Raw genomic sequence first — 23,151 nt, forward strand, 5'->3', positions numbered from 1 at the left:
TGGATTTTTCCATACTGTACAGTACATGTTTTCCCTTTTTTTTCTTTAACTATAACCTTTTTTTTCATAGTGTGTATTTGTATGTCTTTAAATGTTCTGATGAATTGAAAATGGGGGAGCCTGATGTAAACAAGTCTTAGTGCTTTTTCTGGTTTCATCCTCAATCAATCGATCTCTTCTCATTGGTAATATAGACACTAGACAAGGGGTTCAGGTGTACGAGGAAGAGTTTAGACAGGAATGGTGGGTAGCATGGGTAGCCTATGTATGGGATATCAGTCCATTTATATCCCACAGTATGGATCTCTTAAAAAAAAGTAATGACTTTTTTGGGGGTAAATGCTTTAGACAACTAGAAGCCAAACAATAACAAGATTTCTAGCTCATCAGGTTTCAGTGTAAGTCTGTCATTTGACATTATCCACAGTCACGCTACATTTGTGGCCCCACTATTGTTGAGTGGAACAGCAGACATTGTTGTCGGTCTAATTAAAATCCAAATCAGCAGATTGCTCTGCCCAAGGGTTCAGTCATTTTAAAGAATATGATCATATTAGCCTGCTCTTTGTTTGCTCTTCATCTTATCGGCTTCAATTGAACACTATTCTGAGTGGCAGCGATAACAATAGGGGGATGGCAGACAGATACAGCCCCAGGAGGCTCGCATTGTGTAAACTTCTATTAAAAGAACGCCTGGAGCGATAAGGTTAAACATCCCCCCTCTATTATCGCTTGCTCTCTCAAGCTGGCGTACTGATACACACATTCACATGCTCCAATGAACGCCTGCATACTGAAGCCTGAGTTGTACTTATTGTGCAGCGGTGTCGTACATAGCCAATCTACTGCTCGCAAAACATGGCAGCGCAATGCGCTGTGAGCTTGTAGATTGGCTGTAGTCCTGGTGCGCAACACCGGCCTGCAACTAAGTCTAGGTCTACATCATGCTTAACATAGACCGACGTGCCATACGCCCTCATATCATCACGTCTCGATTACTGCAATTCCATGGCCTTCCAAAGAAAATTACATCCCGTCTACAACTAATACAAAACTCTGCCGCTCGACTACTGACAAATACAAAGAAACGGGACCATATCACACCAATACTAGCAGATCTGCACTGGTTGCCAGTGAGCACCAGATGTGATTTTAAGATTCTTTTAATCACGTTCAAAGCCCTAAATGGGCTGACACCTATTTACATCCGTGAGATGCTATCCCTCCCCAAATCCGTGCGCACCCTCAGATCCTCGGATAAGGCCCTCCTGGCTGTCCCTCGTACAAACCTAGTTACCCGGGGCTTTTTCCGCTCGGGCACCCAGACTGTGGAACGCACTGCCAGTGCACATTAGGTTAGCCCCATCCGTCCCCCTATTTAAGTCTCGTCTGAAAACCCACCTTTATACAGAGTGTTAGCCAATTGTACATACATGCTTGCTATTGTTTTGTGTGCCGTTATAATTTTGTTACTGTGTGTCTCTTGTTGTTTTTAATCTTGTTCTGTGCAGCACTTTGGAACTATGTTTTGCGCTATACAAATAAAGTTCATATAATATCATATCATACTGTACATTAGGCCAAACAAATGCTTGCATATGCGAGAATTCGTTTGGCCTAATGTTGTTTTGTTGTTCCTTCTCTACTCCCTTGCACTACCTCCTCTTTCCCCTGCATTTCACCCCTGCTCTATGCTCTTTCCTCGCTCTCAGGGAGACATGTGAATAATAGCTAATCACGGTTGGGAGCCAGACAGATAATTGGGCGTATGCTCCCCCAATAACCCCCCCTCCTCCCTCGCTTACTCCCTCTAGTCTCAGACAAAGGCTCTAAAATGAGATACATTTTCAATTTTCTGTGTAATTACATCTTCTCTGTTCAGACATGTTTTTGGCGAGGCGTTGGCATTGTGGTTTCAACCACGCCTCTCAATGATTGCGACTGAAAATGCTTCAGCTGCGGGTAATGGCAAATTGTCAGTCTATCAGTTTTTGTGTCTGGTCTGTCTTTCCAGAGAAGCCATTTTGACAATTGATGCTCCTCCTTGAGATGATTGACCTCCCCCACGTGTTTCTTTAGATTGACAAGACTTGAAGAAGTCCTCACCTTGAGTCTCCCTTCAAAGGTTACTTTGAAGATTGCCAAAAGCTCTTTCTAGACCCTAGTTATAAAATACATCGTCTTCAGACAGCGAGCTGCTGTCTACGTGTCGCACAGCAGGTTCTGCCGTCATTACAGTACTTTCACCATCAACTGGATGATGTCCCTCTTGCTGAGAGGTAGACGACACAGGATGAATGGAGGCAGCCTGTTGATGAGGAGCCAGGCAGTCTGTCCTGTCACTACCGTCGGCCTGGCCGTGGATGCTGTAGAGATGTTGAGGCACGCCAACGCTTCCACCATCCAGCAGGAAGTGAGATAGGAACTGGCTTTCGGCCGCTATAAGGAGAGGAATGTTTAAGTAACAGCACAGAGTCAAGAGACAATGGGCTGTATTTTGCGTGTCTTAAGTACCAGGTCTTATTCCCTAACTTGAGTAAACGAAAAACCTGGAGGCGTGATCAATGCTCTTTGGCCACTCATAATAGCCAAATGGCATTGCTCACGCCTCCAGGTCTTTAGTTTACTCAAGTTAGGGAATAAGACCAGGTACTTAAGACACGCAAAATACAGCCCAATTACTTCAAAACATTAAAATGCTAACTTGTAACTATCATGAATGGAAACAAGCCTTTGTTTTTGTTTTCTCATCCATTTTTTAACGCAATGTACTGTACATACAGTACATTACAAATGTAAATATTCAATCAATCAAATCAATCAATCAGTCGGTCAACAAGTAAATAGGGTTTAATAATAATTATAATAGTACATGCAATTTATATAGCGCTTTTCTAAATACTCAAAGTCGCTTTTTCAAAACACAAAACAAAATAAAGTGATTAAGGATTGGTTGGTTGACATTTTATGGTTGGTTGAAAGTGTCATGAACTGGGAGTCTGTCCAGGCCTTACAGAAACCACTTCCCTCATGGTTTTGAGATTAGTCATCATCAATTGGTAGCAATTACCGGTACAGCTTATTACTGTAATTACAGTAATCAACAAATATTGAAGTCTACCCTTTATACTGTATACTGTGTAATAAAAAAGGAATTTATATTATATATGTTTTTGAGAGGTGTTGTAACCCCAACCATGTAAACATTTTTATTTAATATTCTGTCCTCAGAGATATACAGTAGTCTCACGTTACCAACGGAAGAGCTATAATGAGTAAAATATAAAGCGGAAGTGGAGCCTCTTCCCCACTTCCGTTTCGTCTTTACAGTCGTGCAAATGTATCCTAATATAAATAGTAAACATCTAAGCATATATAGCTTGTTGCTTAGCAGAAAAGAAAATACAAAAAGAAAATATTGTAAAATATATTTCCGTGAACGGAAATAGCAGCTTCCATGCTATAGTCCCAGTCTTCCAGACTCTACGTAGCATTCAGAGATTGTGGAATAGTTGTCTGGCTACACGAGACTATCAGAGATATGGATAGATAATGTACCTTGCAGGCTGGTGGACGGCTGTTCTTGGCTGTCACTCATCAACCACACATTCATGGCCGCCTCAGCCAAGGCAAACTGTTCAGCAACGCCTGAGAAAAACCAAAGGCACAATACAAGGACTTTATGTGACTGTGTCTCGGATGTCAACAACCTGTTGTTTTGTTATGTCCGCGGCGCCCTCCGAGATAAAGGGAAATCAAATAAGGCACATGGGGGTTTGCGTCACCACCTGCTATTTAAGAACTATTGATTTTTCTTAGACATTGTTTCTCCGTAAATGTAAACCATTCTGAAAAACAGGCAATGGCCACCGGGTATAACTTTTTACCCCAGCAATTCCCAATTAATGTGGACCGTGACTCGAGGATCGTAAATGGGCCGGATGGGCCCCAAAATAATTGGCAAATCATCAAGACTACTTATGTATGCACAAAAACAATCATGGTATATATTTATTTTCCCTTTGTCATACCACCAATAATAGGAACCACGTTAATTCCATTAATCCAAGCTGTAACACAACCGAAAGAGGCCTACCCATGGTCAGATGGGTGGGCCCAAAATGTTCATGTCGGCCGTGGTTGGAAGCTGCTGTTTTAGACAGTCAGCCAAACGGCTCTCAATTAACGCTTACCGGTATTATACACCTCACCTGCGGCAAACCGGGCTTCCTTGATCTCGTCTGACATCTGTGAGTAGAGTTGTTCGTCCTCGTGCAGCTCTACACCCATTGCCCCCCCTGCAGATTTACTCCATCCGCCACTCCATGTCCCCTCACCGCCTCCTCCCCAGCCCTTCCATTCAATGAGGTGGGCCACTCGCCCCTGGGCCATGGCTGTAGGCTTGGTGATGTGTTCCTTTACTGTGGCCACCAGACCTAATGATGGGGAGGGAGGGGGGGACAACAACAGACAAGCAGAGATATATTGTATAGATAGATGCAAAAGTGAGGAGTGAAAACAAATTGGACCAAAGAGAATGGGCCCAAACCAGTGACCCTTTGTCATTTCAACAACCCCCATATGATCCTATTCTTATCTCTGAGACCGCAATATACACTGTCACACTATATACACTATATACTAATGGTGTTCATTTAATTTATGGTGTTAATTTAATGTTTTATGTTTTTTGAATTGAACTCCTCTGAGAGTATACAATCATACCAATCATTTGAAACAAATGGGTCTGAATGCTCTTGAGTTTTGTTTTTGTTGAAAATGATGTTGAAAATAATAATAATAATGTATTCACAATTCTTTCAAGACTAAACCAATGCAATGGAAATACGTCTGTGACATTATTGTGTTTTTGTCCTTGATGTTCATTCTTTTTGAAAAGCATGTCGTATGTGTTTTCTTTTACACCTAACGTAAAATAAGTCAAATGAAGCTACTGCATTTACTATATGAATATAGTAAATGCACCGTTACTTGGACTGATCGGTGTGAAACTTTGTACCTGGAGATCAGAGAAGAAACTCCACCCATCCAAAGTTGTCAAATTGGCCTCATGCTGGCACTACAGTATAACAGCCCGCTTCATGTTTTGACTTATTATAACTGTTGAAGCGTACGTAGGTCACACATCAAAATATGTTTTTCCTCCTTGGATCATGACACAAGTTCCCATTTGTGCCAAATACATTTCCCATCATTTAGCGCTTTCTTCATCTCCTACAACTTATGTGCAAAAGTAAAACACACAAATTGGAAGTCTATACACATTATCTCTGAAGTCACGTCATGCACATTTTTTGTAGTTACTGTATGTGCCCATGTACCTGCATGCTGCAGAGCCATTCCATTATGTTATGCTTTATCGAAAGCTATTTCCACTGGCCCAGAGTCTGATGGCAATAAAAACTCTAATGTAATTTCATCTCATCTATCACAATGATAGCTTTGTAGTATCAGAAGACAAAATTCTATAAAATACATAATGAATAGATCAGGAATGAAGCTCAGCTGTATTGCATTAGCCACTAGACCACGTACTGAACCTCTTGAACCACATAAAAGTTCGAAATCATTTCGGAAATAGACGGTCCACAAGCTATCGGCTTGATTAGAAATTATTCAATTCTTTTAAAGAAAGACAAAACTGTAAAAGGGTGAAAAGCTTGAAGGGTGAAGGGAAACATTATTTCAAAAAGTAAGTGAACATACACTATCAGTAGAATGTAAGGAAAACAATCAAAGAGAGAGTAGAGGCTACATTTCAAAAATAGATGGGAAAAGCCGAAGGATACATTGAAGGTAAAACTCAGACTCAGTGGCATATCTACAATAAGGCGAGGCCAGGCTGTCCAAATCCATTTCTGCCTGGCCAAAATCCATACACTGAGAAAAAAGAGAGGACAAACACCAGACCTGAGAACTATTAGTGGACAGCAGACTGGCCATTGCGCGTAGAGCACGACCCTAAATCACCCATTGGAATGCAAATACATAAAATTGCCTAGGCTAGAAGGTCAACAGACAGTGGGGTGGACGTCACAAACGTAACATGTAGACCTGCGAGGCGCACCGTTGCTACGATCCGCACCAACACACACTGGTCAGGGATCTGCCCTCAGAATAGCCACACCAGGGACCACAATCACCACATGTGGCCCCATGGGTGCCACAGGTGCAACATTGCTCTGCCCCCTCTGTTTTCCTATTGGTTGGGCTTTGCTGCATGCCGAACATTGCGAAATTCGCTTGAGCCAACTCATCACTGTTCGAGTTGCATCCCGACAGGCACAGAATAGTAAATCGTATTTTGGGTTGAACGTTTGCCCCAACTGCAATTCAAAGTGGCTACTGGCCAATAACAGCACGCCCTTGCACAACCAGTATAGGTTTTGGAATGACGTGGGAAAACAGTGATTCACCATATTCACATGGCGACCATCTTGCCATTAAGTTAATGAAATGCCACCCCGTTGCCGCACCCTGCTTTTTCAATGCAAAATGCCAAAATGGCCGCTGTGTGAATATGGTCTTTAACTACAGTTCCCAGTATGCAAAATGTTTCCAAATTCGTAGTTGGTCTTATACAGGACGGGCTGTAATTGCTGAAGCCCTGCCCCCTCAACTTTCCTATTGGCTGAGGTGTAAACTGTCATGAATCCAGTTCCTATCATGCAGCAGGCCAAAAACCTTTTTCAAATTCAGTTAGTTTTACGTGGTGTCCAGACGAGGACCTATTTTGCGTTACCCGGGCAAGTATTTAGCCGATCTGCCCTTTCTGCCAGACGGAGACAGCGTTTTTGGGGACTTAACCGGCTAATTTTGAAACCACCTCCCAGAGTGGGACTTTGTCGTCTCCGTGTGTACAGCGAAAGCCGCCGATTTGCTGAAACGGTGACGCAATAGTCCCCTCGTCCCCTCCAAACTAACCTCACGTCACCAGACTTTCCACCTCCAGACAGTGTCAGCTAATTATTTTATATTTAATTTTGCACATAATGTCTATAAATCTCTTATCCGAAAATAGCCGATCTGCAGCCGCGCATGAGCTTGTAGATGAGCTATTTCTGGAGACCAGATATAAATTATGGTGATTACCAATCTGGAAAGCCAAGAAAAAAATGGATGATCTACATTATTGTTAGCCTAATGGTGTAGTGTAGAATAGATTAGTATATAGGCTATAAAGATAGGCAGCATGCACCACAATGTTTAGCGCTGTGCAAGCAGCAGGTGGAATCAATCTATTAACGAGCAATTATCTGACATTCAGCGGTGTGCGAATATATTCAATCTCCAAAGTCAAACTCATAAATTCACAATGCATCATGCCGCCCCTCGTTGTGAGCTTTAAGATCAGCAAACTATGAATCTCATGCTTAGGTATACATTACTTTGTAGCCTACTTCTGGCAGAAGAGGGTAGTTGAGAATATAGGCCTATATAAAATCATAAAAATAGTTGATTATGCCCAGTAGCCTATACTGAATGATTATGCCACAATGCCACATAATTATGCATTTTACATGCCGTGCATAATATAGCCTACACTACAGGCAGCTTTCTCGTGTGTTCGGAGCGCCCCGCTGCTCTCTTGTGGACTACATGCATAATTAACATAACCGCAATGTGGACGATCGAAACTTTAATACCGTTTACAAACTTGCACGGCTAACAGCCCGAGCCGTTTGTTTTTAGAGCGGGTTTGCTTGTTAGTTTTATCTGCTCTTTTTAATCCTGCACCTGACAGATAAGTCAGGTGCAGGATTGAAAGGGGCCAGAGTAAGTATTGTGTAATAAAACCTCAATAAAAGGTAGCATTTAAAAAAAATATATTCAGTTACAGATTAGGGCTTATAAATAACAAAAACTAAGGGCAGTAGTATTAGTTAGTTTTGTAAACACACAATAGGCCTACAGTTTCAGTTAGTTATCGTTTTTATTTTCCTTTTCTATGTTTTTATTTAGTTCAGTTAACAATAATGTTTCTATTCATTTATTTTAGTTTTAGTTTTTTTGTTAGTTTTAATTAGGCTAACTATAATAATCTTGTCTCTGAGGTTAATCCACTAACCCTAACCCGGAAGTGGATCTGTTCACTTCTGGTTTCACCATGCAGGAAGTGGTCGTAGAACCCTACCTCATAGAGTAATAATAGGATAGAGACTGAACCGGAGTGATAGCCCCGCCCTCCCGCTATTCATGTCAGTGGAAGTTGCTCAGTGGCATTTTGAAGCACCCGGAAGAACCGTCTACTTCCGCATTTGACCACAACATGTTGGTGGTCAAATGCGTAAGTGCAAACGAGCACTCAATGTTAAAGCCCAGCTGCACAGGGTTTCCCGGTCATGCATCCACGGGTCTGCCTGCAGTTCACGCTCTAACCGCTAGGGCCGAGTGCTTCAGCGCTGGAGAGCCTCCCTGGGGGCTTGCCCTACCTCCCTCCCAAACACAAGGTCGCACAGGTATGACAGTAGACCTGGGTGCTGCAAGAGCAGCAGAGCAGTGTTACAGTGCGTTTTAACAGCAGGAGAACAATGGCAAGCGATCATGAATAGACACATTTTCCAGAAGTGCATTATTTGTCTATGGGACCCGTCTATGGGTCTATGGGACCCGGCGACTACTGGCGATAGCAGGCGATAGGCGGAGGAACGTCGCCCGTCGGTGATAGCGGGCGATTAGGCGATAGCCAATGAAATTAATGATCGCTTGCCATTGTTCTCCCGCTGTTAAAACGCACTGTTATAGCAGTGTTTAAAGGTCTACTGCAATGACATTTTATTTTCAAGGTTCTGAAACGGAAGCCTGTTGCATGTTTCAGAACCAATCAAAAGGTCGACCCCATCCCTTCAGATATACAAAGGAGAGAAAGACTGCCAGCTAAGCATGTTTGCTACAACGTGGCTTATTTCTATACGGTAACCTATAATGTTTTCAGATACATATTATTTTAGTGTGCTGATTCAGTTTAAAAGGATGAATTCACCGTCTGGATGTCATCTTGAATGAGATTTAAAAACTGATAGTTCTGTAATCAAAATCAGCTGTGTTTGAACAACGTGCAGCTATTAGAAACACACAGGTGAACGACATCAAAATTAATCGTGCTGCGTGATGACATAGACTCTATGTCATCAACACTTCAAATGGCCATACTTGCATTGCTCTTATCAGTGCAACATAGAACTATAGGTTTGAAGGCCGCGCAGGCACCTGTGTGTGTGTGTGTGTGTGTGTGTGTGTGTGTGTGTGTGTGTGTGTGTGTGTGTGTGTGTGTGTGAGTGAGTGAGAGAGTGAGAGAGTGTGTGAGAGTGATAAGGCACAAGCTTTGGGAAGATTGCATTACTAACCTCCCATGGACAGAGCGTTGCTCTTCCCCAACCTCTTACATGTGATTAATAATAAATACCGAGCATCGTTTGCGTGCGTGCGTGTGTACAGCAGTGGTGGTGGGGAGGGGGAAGTCTTACCTATCAGAGAGGAAGTGGCCAGCTCCCCGATGTCATACACACTAGTCTTATCGGACACGTTGCCATTGGATCGAGTCCCGCTGTCCTGCAATACATAACGTATAGGTGTTAGAGGAAGATATATTTCCCATATCAAGTGTAGGCGTACGGCATACAAACCTGCAAACATTAGCAATCAACACACAGGGATAGCCACTAACAGATATTATAGACACAGGTGAAGTTGTGAACACATGGTGAATTAACACAGGATTGGCTAGGGGGGTACCAGTTCAGGACACAGGTGAACAGCATTGCTAAATCACATGTGGTCTAGTACAGTAGTTCTCAACCTGTGGGTCAGGACCCCCAGGGGGGTCCCCACATATTTAGATTATTTAATAATCTGTTTATAATCTAAACACTGTGACATGTTTATAATTATCAAATAAGTGTTTAGAACCTAAACGCTTGGGTTTAGTGTGAAACAGGAAAAAAAACGAAAAAGACGATTATAAAAACATTTCATCTCTGAACTATAACTATAACTAAAATACAAGACAACAGGGATACATACATAACATGACAGATCATAGGGAGGGATATGGGATCAGATTATATAGACTCTAGACAAGTTAGACAACCACGTGATAATTATAAATAATAAACACATGTGAACCGTAAATTCACAGTAGGCCTACGGTAAATTATGATGTGTTAATTTAAGTGTTAATGTATCCACTCCCTTATTTTTCTGAATCACATGTCTAGCTGTGAGACTCAAAGTTACATTTATATAATATTCAGGACTTTATGGTGCAACAACATTGTTCTAAAGATCTCCTGAAGCATTCACTCTGAAATGAACACACACACAAGGGGGGGGTGGGGCAACATTTCACACCCAAACCACTCACGGCATTCATACGCATGCAGCCAGGCACAGCAGATTAATTGTATTTCATACGAGCGTGTCTTTCTTCTCACAAGGAAACCTGGAAGCCTTTTTCGAGGAGGAAGTGTCAGTATAATAATGATGACAAATTGGTATGCGGTTATGAATCCAAATTGTCGAATCCAGCGCCTCTTTTATTCCAAGCCCGCAGAATGGCTGGGCAACGTTGAAGCCGCGCCGTCCCTACTGGTCAAAAGTTGTACACAGATACTGACCTTGCCTGTGGATGGCTCCCCCTCCGCAGCCAACACTGTCATGGGGAGGTGGAGATCTGCACGCACGCACACACACACACACACACACACACACACACACACACACACACACACACACACACACACACACACACACACACACACAGGTTTTAGATTCCTCTGGTGTCTGTGTTGCATTTCAGGATGGGAAAAGGACACATTTAAGTTAATACTCTGCTTGCAGCCTGAGGTCTACTGATAAGAAGACATCACACCTTATCATTTGGAGATATCTTTGGTGTGTGTGTGTGTGTGTGTGTGTGTGTGTGTGTGTGTGTGTGTGTGTGTGTGTAAGGCCCTGTGAAGCTAAAACATGGCTGTCTTTAAATACCAGGGTTAAAAGGTATAATTCATAATTGATGAGAGAGAGAGAGAGAGAGAAAGAGAGAGAGAGAGAGAGAGAGAGAGAGAGAGGGAGCACTCCCTGGTCCACTGCATGGTCACATTCAGCATTAGGAGAACGAACGATGTCCCTACACTGTCAAAAACTCAGAGCGTACATTCCCTGATAACATTAACACTACGGATTTTATTTTTTAATTAAAGAGGATGAGCTTTGCATGACTGACACACTGGGGTATCCCCAGGGAAGTGTGTGTGTGTGTGTGTGTGTGTGTGTGTGTGTGTGTGTGTGTGTGTGTGTGTGTGTGTGTGTGTGTGCGTGTGCGAGCGTGTGTGTGTGTGTGTGTGTGTGTGTGTGTGTGTGTGTGTGTGTGTGTGTCAAGACAATTAGCAGTCTCCATGGCAACATGTTACACAAGGTAACAGAAGATCCTCTTCCCTGGACTAGTCATGATCATTGCGCGCATACACACACACACACACACACACACACACACACACACACACACACACACACACACTGATGTCCAATGTCCACCTGTGTCAGGTTTCATCAGCCTCAATTAACCCACTTCCCAACACTGTAAAAAGGAGGGTCCCGTAAGGGTCCGTTTGGTTCCATTTTTACTTGGCATGCTAGTTCTTAATATATATATATATATATATATATATTTAGACGTACTGTATGTACAGTGTGTTTATACATTTTCTCACTTGACAAAGCTATTCATTCAAATATATTCTTATAATCTTCCCCCCCTTCACACACAAATGGCAGTACATAATGAAATAAAAAGCTTTAAAGGAATAACACTTCTCAGTAGTATATGATGGCATGCAAGTACGAGGGGGCCAAGCAGGTCAGAGTTTCACACCAAAAATAGCATTATCTGTGCCATTTTCAGTGCGAGACCAAGTACACATAAAGTAGGCTTTAATATCAATTGCATTTTAGTCCTGTCGCTGTGCGTTACCAATTGTTTCTGTCCGTCTGTCTCGAATGAGTTACGGAGAAGGACCCAAAAACACCACTACTACTTAGTTTAGACTAGTCACTCATTGGTTAGACATGGGTTAAGGTTAGGTTTAGGTGTGCTGCCCCGTGGGAGGTTAGGGTTAGGGTGAGGGTTTGAGATAGGTTGTAGTTGTACGACTAATGACTGGTCTAACCAAGTGACTAGTCTAAACTAAGTACTGTCTAAAAAGGTACTGCACCCCGCAGAGCAGAATATCTTCAAGGTGTTTATTTAACTGAACCAAGGTTCCTCCAAAATGGGCAAAGCAAAGGTCGATAAGGCTTTCAGACATATAGGTCTACTGAGCAAAAAGAAAAAAATCCAATTCCAAACACGGCTTAAATAGACAGAGGTAAGAGGACACAGGTGAACTCAAAATACAATCAAACACACATAGGCTAATAGGCAAACAGAACACAGGTGACTAAAGGCAACAATAATCAGGTTGGTAAGACAGAACAGGAAACACCAACAAGAGGAGGCAGGAAGGCACAGAACAATACTACAAAATAAGGTACACAAAAGCAGGGAAAAAACAGAAAACCAAACAGAACAGATACACAAGACAAATACAGAACATACAAATGAATGACAGAAACATATCTCAATACAGAACATACAGAAATATCTTAATAAGTTGACCTATACAGAACACACTTCGACACAGTGAAAAGAGAGAAAAGTCAAAACCCTAATAAGCACTGTTGTAAATGGTCATACCAGCATAGGCTATATGGTCACGCTATACATGGTTGTGTCAAATATTAGTCCATCAGTGGATTGGAGCTGTAGTCAGTAGACTCAGTGTTCAAATTCAAAATGTGCCCAAATTAGGGACATTGGTAAGTGATTACTGACTGTACATGTGCACACACAAGCATTGGTTCTCAAGGTGGGGCCCAGGGACCCCCAGGGGTCCTTGAGGGAGTTCCAGGGGGTGCCCAGCTAAATAGATAGTTAGGAACCAAAACTGGGTCTGTAACTCAGAGAGTGTACTGTTAAATTAATCAGTGATTTTACAATATAAATTGGGGTCCGAGGTCTAATGCATGTCACCCTGAGGGTCCTTGAAATTAAAATCAGCAGCCAAATAAATCAATTTGGGGGTCCTTGAAATGAAAATGTTTGGAAACTGCGCACTGCCCTGCAGGCTCCCTGTTGGATGATGTTAATTTGTGACTCCTGTCATCTGCTCCCTTGTAATCTGCCTCCCAGAGCTGTCCTTAACACCATGAGCTATGTAAATACATAATGAAGGTTTTCTGCCTGATATGCGCACGCACGCACACAATCACAGCCCTAATAGTCTCCTTCATCTGAGCGGAAGCTTCCTTGTTACATAACTAATATAAATTACATTAAATCCTCACATAAAATGTGATACGATCAGATGAAATAGGAAAAAGAACGTTTTCATTTCTTTGTCCATCCGTATTGTATCACAGACAGCGCACATCAGTATACATTTCTCATCATCTGTTTATGATGAATAAGATCTAGAATTTGGATTTTGTTATCATTATTAGGATAATTTGAATTCTAGTATCAGTGTATCCACTTCTCCAACAGCTTCAGAACGATAACAGAAGAGAGAAAATGACAACTGACTGCCATGGGGACTAGATGATTTGCGACACCTCGAACAGATCAAGCCAACACTGAATTCTACCATACTGTTTCAAACACTATACAAAAGTGGTGACACTCGCCAGGGGAATTGTGTTGTGATCTCCTAAATCCCCTGCTATCCTCCATTGATCCCAAAGATCCTGTGTTTATTTATCTGTGGATCACTTCCGAGGACCACTCGGGACCATTTAGCACCCACACAAAGGTCTCGTTGAGATTTGGTCTCTTCCATCACAGCATGGAAACTTAACATTTCTCTGTCCCTTTCCCAGGTGACTTGGTAGGAATCTCTGTTAGAGATATTGCAGACCTACATATGGCGAAGTACAAACCAGGCTTTATTCTCTAACGGCAGAAAAGGCATATTCCTCAATGCCACTGACCTCATAACATTATAAGAAAATACAAATATAAAATATAAAAATAATAAGAATGACCTTTCAGTGTATGTAAAAGAGGCTATTTTCTTACACACAATCCCTCTGCAAAGATTGGCGAGTGCACAACTTTGTTTTGGTTACTTTTTTTGCAATGCAGCTCACTGGCCCAGGCTATTAGTATAGGCTACTCCTGTCAACACGGACAGACAGATGGACAGACAGACGGACAGATGACACAGACAGAGATGGTCAGACGGGACAGAGGAACGGACACGGATGGACAGATAGACGGATGGACGGATGGAAGGACGGACGGATGGAGGCACTGACCTTGGTGACCTTTGCAGAGACAGGCACCCATGGTGTCAAGGACATCCCCGGGAGGTTATCTGTTCACCATGGTGACAAGGCATGGAGAAGGAGGAGGATGGGGGAACGGTGCAGGGGGGGCCGGAGAGAAAGAAAGAAAGATAAGAAAATAAGAAAGAAATTGACCCCGGATATCGGTGCGGAGCGGTCAGCGGAGGAGGAACAGGTGAGGAGCCGGGGAGAGAGAAAGTAGGAGACAACGTTGGGGAAGCTTTCTTCCCAAGCCCGATGCTTCGCCTGAGTTTATAGAAGGAGAGGTGAGAGGAGCAGAGTGAGGGGAAGGCGGCGAGGTGAGAGGAGAGGAGCAGAGTGAGGGGAAGGCGGCGAGGTGAGAGGAGAGGAGCAGAGTGAGGGGAAGGTGGCGAGTGAGAGAGAGAAAGAGAGAGGGAGAGAGAGAGACAGACAAGAATGGAAAAATGGGGAAAGCATGAATATCTGTTTGCTGATGTGACGGTGTCCCCTCCCACTCTATTATCTCGCTCTTTGTCTGTCTGTCTGTCTGTATGTCTCACTCTCTCTATGTCTCACTCTCTCTATGTGTTTCCCTGGATGGGCGAGCATGGACACTACAGAGCATTCATTGGCGCAGTCACAGGAAAAGGTCATGGTGATATTTTGCATACAATATACCTGTGTGTTTTCTGACTGAGTTGACTGAGTTATGCACTCCTATAGAAACAGCGCTGCTGGAAAAGATTGTGAAACTCTCTCACTCTCAACCATGTCTGGAAACAAAGTGTCAATCTTGGCACACATGCGCTCATGCATTGCATGCACACATGCACCAACTAACTCACTTTCTCACCTTTCTGCCAGCACCCCCCATGTGCACTCTCTCTCTCTCTCTCTCTCTCACACACACACACACACACACACACACACACACACACACACACACACACACACACACACACACACACACACACACACACACACACACACACACACACACACACACACACACACACACACACACACACACACACACACACACACACACACACTAATAACATGAGATAAGTGCCAATATGTGTGTTTGTTTGTGGCCCCAGCAAAGCATGATTCCCTCATGAGAACAATGTGGGGCTCCGCTGACATCATCCCTGGCGTTGGAGCCCTTATCTCCGTCACCGGGAAAATCCTGTTACCATGGCGACCATGTCGCTCCACGCTTTCACGCATTCCTACAGGGTTGGACAGGGGGATTGGGAACGTGTGACGTGACATTATTAATCTGATGGCGAGGAGATGATAAAGTTAGCCTTATCTGTGAAAACTTAACCTTGACATTCAGAAACATGAAAGTCCACCCTCCACCATCACAGAGATCCATGCTGATGTCCTCTAAAATATGACTAGTGACAATAGAGGTGGTCTCACTTGCAGGGCTGGTGGTGGTGCTGAAGCAAGGGTGCTCTAAAAATAACAGAGGAAGGGGTTTAGGCTGGGTGGTTAGGAGCAGTCTGACCTCTGCTGGCACTATGGGAAATGTGCAAGCAGTTCAGTTGCTGTCACTAAACATTGACAATTATGGAATCTTGAATAAGGATTAGAATTTATTGGCTGAAGTGAACTCACTTCATACACAAGAGAAGCCATTTGTTCACCCTTATTTGTGGACACTCTGAATTCAATATGATGTTGAAATGAACACCATTTTTCATGCTGTCATTTGGGTCTTAAGAAGCTTATAGATAGAGAATAGAGGTTAATGGGGCGCTGGCCTAATGGTCCAGACGCATATGCCACATAGGCTCTGGCCGCGTGTTCGCATCCCATTCATGACGACCTTTGCTGCATGTCTGTCTTCACTGTAACTATCAATAAAGGCACAAAAGCCAAAAAACTAATCTTGAAAAAAAAGAGAATAATATAGGTAAAAATTTTATCTTTGAGGGGCCAAACCTGAAGGGCCTATGGTGCTCTCAATTATTGCAGTTCTGGCTTAACCGTGCAGTCTTTTACAAAACTCTGCAATATGGTAGAGGACTATGCCAAATGGTGAAGACATGAAGCCCACAACCATTGGCCAAAGGGTGGCGCTATAGCACTAATTGAAAATCCAAACTTTGAGCAGGCATAGCTCATGAACCGTTTGACCGACAGCAATAAACCTCAATAAACATTTTGCTATACTATTTAGCCTTAATTACTCTTTGATACAAACACTGTCATACATTACAACATGAAAATACAAATGCTATCTTATTTCCATCTACTTCCTGTCTGTATTTACACCCTATTCTCCATGTGCATCAATCACACTCATTACTCACACCAACACCTTCCTTGCTCACACGTGGAACTAGAATCGTTCGGCCGGTTGAGTTTCTAGTAACTACAATCAACACATGACTGGCTGAGACTGAACTGCATGGACACAGGTGAACACAAGTTAGCAATCAGGACAGGTGAGACAAGACAGGTAGCAACAATTAGAGCAGACACGAAACACTAGGAACATAACTACACAATAAAGGTACACAGTACACATAGTTCATGACATTGATCCTTAGATCTCCCACAATTCTATGAAAAACTGTTAAAATTGATCTCCTCCTGGGATTTATTGATCAAACTGCACAAAACTTATACACATTAACTTTGGACCAATATCTAAAAACCCAGTTGAAGAGAAGTTTTTTAAAGATGGAGTGCCGTGATTTTTTTCCACCCTAAAACATCAGGTCTTATTGTTATATAAGGAGTGTACATAAAAACGAATCCAGGGTGTCTAATGAAGTACTGTCACCTCATAGACTCAATCTTTAAGTGAATAATGCATACATGCAGTCACATGTTTATGAAACTTTATAGAGGGTCATGAAAAATAATAAGAAAAAAATAGGAAAAAGTAGGAAAAAAAGAAAAATAAGAAAAAAAATCGGAAAGAAAGAAAAATAGAAAAGAAATAGGAAAAAAGAGCAATCAAAGAACGACTGACATAGAAACATAGCTTTTTCAGAAAACTGTCAGGATGTAGAAGACATTTTTATAACCTGATCTCAGGTCAGAATGGGTTAATCAGACCAGTGTGTGTCAGTGTGTGTGTGTGTGTGTGTGTGTGTGTGTGTGTGTGTGTGTGTGTGTGTGTGTGTGTGTGTGTGTGTGTGTGTGTGTGTGTGTGTGTGTGTGCGTGTGCGTGTGTGCGTGTGTGTGTGTGTGTGTGTGTGTGTGTGAAACCTCGTATGTCCAAAACTGTTGCTTTTTAGGATTCACATTCTAGAGCAGCAGAAGTAGCAGATGCAGATCTATGTGCTCTGTTTAGAGCTTGTAGATCTGTTTATAGCTTGTAGATCTGCTCTATGACGTTGTAGAATGATGAAGTAGAAAGTTAATTTTTGGCTGATCACACCATAGCGGAGGGCAAATCAAAGATTTGCGTCGCATTTTCACGATTTTCCAAAAAATAGCAGACTTATACAAGCTCATATAGCGCGCCACTTGAGCTTGTAGATCTGCTAAAACAAAACGAAAAAGATCTGGGTTTTGGGGTTCCCGCTCTTGTAGAACAAATCTCAAATCGAACAAATCTCAAATCGAACAAAATCTCAAACCGAACAAATCTCAAATCGAACAAATCTCAAATCGAACAAACGAATCGAACAAATCTCAAATCGAACAAATCTCAAATCGAACATCGAACGTCGAACGTAGGGAAAAAAAACTGTAAAAAAATAGGAAAAATAATAAGAAAAAAAATAGGAAAAAAATAAGAAAAAAAACAAGAACTAGTGTAAATAGTACAAAAATAAGAAGACATAAGTTATCGGCACAAAAACATTACAGTGACGAGTAGACCATGCATGTGTATTGTTGATCATGAATAGTCTGACAGAGGCTGCTCTGTCACATTATATATTTTATATTTCTTATGAAAGGAATCTCAGGTTATGTCTTCACTAAAACATATTTAAAGTGATATATAGCTGAGCATTTGGGCCCCTGGACCTGTTGGCCTTTATAAGGCCGTTCTGTAATCCACCCCAGCCTGCATACTGCATAGCCTCATTCAGTGCCTTTCTCCTGCAATACTGTCCCCAGAGGAGTGTGTAGCCTCCTCCTCAGCAATTCACATCCTCTCTACAATCCCACAACCTGTCTCCACCTCACGTTTGTCATGGCGAGCGGAAGACAATAGAAATTCTCTAAAATCAGTGTTCATTTCTACATATTCAGTTATTTTGACTTGAACATTGTACAATGTTTACATTTTTCATCACAGGGGGAAGACACAAACATTTTGAACCGAATCAAACATATGATTTGATTAGTTGCGAGTGTGGTTTTTGCACAGCAATTGGAATAGGCCTTCAAAAAGAAAATCCAAAAGTTCCCAATATATACATCATACATCATCGTTCCTGATTATGGAGCCGCAAACATTAGCAAAAAATATTTGTTGTAGTCCTTGGAGTCGCGGAATGGGAGCTGGGTGCTCATCAAACTTGGAACATTTAAGATGCGCTGGCATTTGTCTTGTGTGTGGCCACAGGGGGCAGAATGCGTTTCATTTCAAAGTTCTTTGAGTCATGAAGGAAAACAGCTGCAATCACTTTTTCATGGGACCATATGGGACTGCACAGCAGTCAACCACATTCTAGGTGGGCTTTCTTTTCACTTTCAGTCGCACAAATCTCTACAGTGAAATCTACAGTGTTATTATTTGAAATCACATTGACTCTGCCATCCATATTGTCATAGGTGAAGATATTTCATGACTTTAAAAATAATTAAAAACAATTCAAAAACTCATGTTTAAAAAAAAATGGCAGATCTACAAACTGCAAGAGGCAACACATTGTGGTGTTGTGGATCAGATATTGTCAAATTGCAAAAGTGTAAAGCTTTAATGGTTGCGTGAAAGAGCTAACACGTTTTAAAAAGTATCAAGTCTTTATGTGAGGGCCAATACTCTCCTTTTTCATCTTGCCTAATTTTTGGTCAAGTATGATCCGCCTTTTTATACCAAGAATACATAAACCAAGAAATAAATCAGCGTGCTTGGCTCAGGGGAATTGAGCTCCATTTGGCATAATGTGCACATGCTAATGTTCACAAGTCTGTTTCCGCCTTGGACGTATTTAATATTTTTTCTCTGTTTATATAGGCTCTGCATGGAGTCACTACATGTTCTTCATTGCCGTGGAACATGCAATCCAAAGGCCACCTGGGAAAACCTGTGAATATCTCCATCTGTTCTTTGTGAGCAGTAAACTCTGTTCTCCTTAAATAATTCACAAACATACAGGCCAAGTGCAACACCATGAATGCTGGGAAATACTTCGGCGAAACAACGGAGGACAGTCTGTCGTCCAATATGGCTAACCATGCACGACTTTCCAGGGAAGTGTGAGCGAGTTTTTGTGGCTTCGCTCGACATTTGGATGGCTATACTAGGGTCTCGTTCCCATTTGTCTCTATAACTAATAACCATGTATTATTGCCTGATGGCGCCAGGACTCACACTGGGCCCAGCACAAATCATAATATTATTAACTCAAGAATAGCATGACAGAAAGAAACCGCTGTCTGCCGAGTCACACTTCTCCCTCTCCTGCCACCTCTAATGTATTTTTCACATTTCTTCATTATATCCTTCAGTAGCGCCTCTGGGCTGTGAGCCTGTGACTAGTGGTGCACATTTGGGTCGACACAAACCAAAATGGACACAGTCACAGTGTCCTCCGAGAAAAGCATTTGCGAATGGATGAAGATTTTGGTGGGTAATGGCTATGGTTACTTAGCCTGAAGCGAACTTGGCAAGGCCCTTCCAAAGCACCACTGACAGGAAACTGCATTAATCCAGAACTGGGCTGAAGTAATTCTCCCACCCCTCTCACTATTTTCTCTCTCTCTCTCTCTCTCTCTCTCTCTCTCTCTCTCTCTCTCTCTCTCTCTCTCTCTCCTCTTTTCTGTGTTTCTTAAAACACTGCCAGAGTTTTGGCGGACCACCTCAGCTGTCGGCCCCCGTCCTGCTGCTGAAGAACAGGACTGAAGACGCCCCGGGGCCCGACTTACCCTCCTCTCCATGCGCTGCCTAATTGGTTTAATGACTGTAATTATCTGCTGGGGTACATGTTGTGCAGGGGACGATTAATGGCCTCCAAAACATATGCAGACAGGCGGAAATTAAAGGGGGAGGTGGTCGTGGGGACCAGAGAGATGAAGAATGGTTCTGAGGAAAAGAAAAGATGAGCGGAGACGTGTCATGCTGAGTGAGATTTAGGGGCCAATAGAAATAGAATAATCACACACGGGTCCTGTAGTGTTTTTCTGTATGTTTGTTTTCTATTAAAAAGCTTTGTTAAAGTCCTGGGGCTTCTGCACAGGGAATCCAGAGGTGCCTGATCTTTACAAGATTCAAACTGAATCTGGGCGCCACATTATGTCCATAAAGGCCAGATCCATGCCACCCAGGTTGCACACAGTCAAAGGCTAAAAGCTTTTGCAGAACAAAAAAAACCCTCAATAGGAATTAGGCTGTGTACAAACCTACAAAAAAAAAAGATAATTAAAATGTATTTGGTAAAATAGCTATGTAAACTTGGAGACTGGATTTTTACTTCCACAAGTCCAGACTTCTGGGGCTTCGACTTCTAAATTTCAGACGGGGACAAATTTAAGCTCTTTAAGTATACTTTGTCTCTTCAATGCACAAGAGAAATGTAAACCCCTCTGTGTGGCGCCGTCCACAAACCCTTCTTGAACACTTAAGCAGAAAGCAAAGAGCTTCTGGAGCCGACAGTACAGAGTTTTACTCAAGTTCTTTTTTTTTTGTGGAGGATTTGTTAGGATTTGTTTGTGCTCGGTGACATCAGCAATGTCATTAGAAGGAGTATGGAGTGAATTAGGCCGACGTTTCAAAATATACAAAGAGTCTGCAGGACGGCAAGGCTTATGTCAACAGCAGCTTGTGTTTCTGCCCTGCTCCCTCGTGTCGCCCTTTTCTGACTTCAAACAGACCCATAGTATCAGCCAGCACGTTTTAGGAAATGTCAAATTCTGGCAGTGATTGGGAGGCCAATTTGTTCCAAACATTATCTCATTGTTTATTCATCATTGCCACTTTCAACATGGTGTCCCTATTTTTTTGAATAGTGAAAATAAAAGATTTACAAGCTCACAATGCATCCCATCACTATTCATTGTACGACAAAGTATATCAGGGCACAAGTGGTTATTACTGAAGACACTATTGTGTATAATGTACAACTAGCCATTGAGAACCTGAAACTTTTCTTTAGTCATGAACTGCAGGGAGCTCGTATTAATCTTCAATACTTCATGCGAGTACAACAAAATGTATTCTGTTCAGAGACAGAAATATATGATTACAAAAGTCTGCATACACTAAATGGATATGTAATGGAATGAAAATGCTGAGAGAGTCACTTAGTCATCTTAGCATAATTTGGCTTGATGAGAATCTTGTCAGCAAGCTGTGACAAGAACCATGATTAGTAGGAAAAGGACTGTACACTTTTCTGATGTACGGGACACGTATATTAGGATAGACGTATATATTCTGAGAAGGCCCACGGGCACGTACGGCCTGAGGTTTTAAACTTTTGGGACAGAGTCTGTCAGTGTGTGATTCTTCTTGGAAGGCAATGGTAAATCTTATAATTTATAGAAATGCTGCTCCTTCCACTCTTCCATTGCTAAAACGTTTGTCCTCAGTTTTATTACTAGTGACAGCTATCTAATTAGGCTACTAACCACTGTATCCTTTCTGATAAGGTCTAATCTGGCAGAGAGGTACAGTATCAGTCTCGGTTTCATATCGCAACGATGCAGGATTGGAACTTTGGACCCCAACATGTTAAACTGACTGTCTGAATTGAATATATTTTAGTACCCTGACTTATTGGTATGATCCTCGACACACTTAAATTGCAATCCTCCGCTGCCTCAATAGTTTTCAAAAGGGGGAGGTGGTCTTGGGGACCAGAGAGATGAAGAATAGTTCTGCGGGAAAAAAAAGATGAGCGGAGACGTGTCATGCTGAGTGAGATTTAGGGGCCAATAGAAATAGAATAATCACACACGGGTCCTGTAGTGTTTGTTTCTATTAAAAAGCTTTGTTAAAGTCCTGGGGCTTTTGCACAGGGCATCCAGAGCTAACAGTACAGTTTCCATATTTGGCAGGTACAGTAGGCCTATAGGTTAGAAATGTTTGTTTCCAAATTTGGTATTGTAAATATTCAAAAACATTGCACTAGAAAACTAGAAAACGTACAAGCCAGGTAGGTTAGTGGGCCAGTAATGTTCGGAATTCAATCTTTATAGAGATGAGTGGAATCATTTCAGGCATTTTGTTCAAAGCGAACCACTCCTAAGGCAGCGGTGGCCGAACGGTTTGTGGATCGGTCTTGATATCGGAAGGTCGCTAGTTCGTATCTCCGGACTGGCACGTTAAAATTACCACCACTGAAGTGCCCTTGGACAAGGCATTGAACCCCTACCATGAAATGTTCTATGAGCAGGGCCTGGCTGTAAACAAGTTATTGGGCTTAGTCCAGTTACCCTGGGTAAACATAGTAGGCTACCTTTCCTTTCTTTCCTGCAAACTTTAGATGCCAATCAGGATCCATCTTGATCACGTGTACTGACGGACGGACAGACAGAGTGCAAGACGTAATCTCTGCCACACTTTCGGCCTGGTGGTGAAAACAAATGAGACTCCATTGCATTTATACATAACTTACTGGCTCAGAAGGTAGAGCAGTCATCTGA

The 23,151-nt window shown here is 42.3% G+C and overlaps 1 protein-coding gene across 1 annotated transcript; it reads right to left on the minus strand.

Annotated features, from left to right (window-relative positions):
* Nucleotides 1-2,161: 2,161 nt before the first annotated feature.
* fam131c (family with sequence similarity 131 member C) lies at nucleotides 2,162-10,679 on the minus strand (the record flags this gene model as incomplete). Its single annotated transcript, XM_080762903.1, has 5 exons — nucleotides 2,162-2,439; nucleotides 3,559-3,648; nucleotides 4,212-4,436; nucleotides 9,489-9,573; nucleotides 10,638-10,679. 5 exons carry the CDS (start codon nucleotides 10,677-10,679, stop codon nucleotides 2,162-2,164), a joined length of 720 nt encoding a protein of 239 aa, XP_080619029.1.
* Nucleotides 10,680-23,151: the final 12,472 nt, after the last annotated feature.

The sequence above is a fragment of the Protomyctophum bolini genome (assembly GCF_963924005.1).
Source record: "Protomyctophum bolini genome assembly, chromosome: 5".
Classification (NCBI taxonomy): domain Eukaryota; kingdom Metazoa; phylum Chordata; class Actinopteri; order Myctophiformes; family Myctophidae; genus Protomyctophum; species Protomyctophum bolini.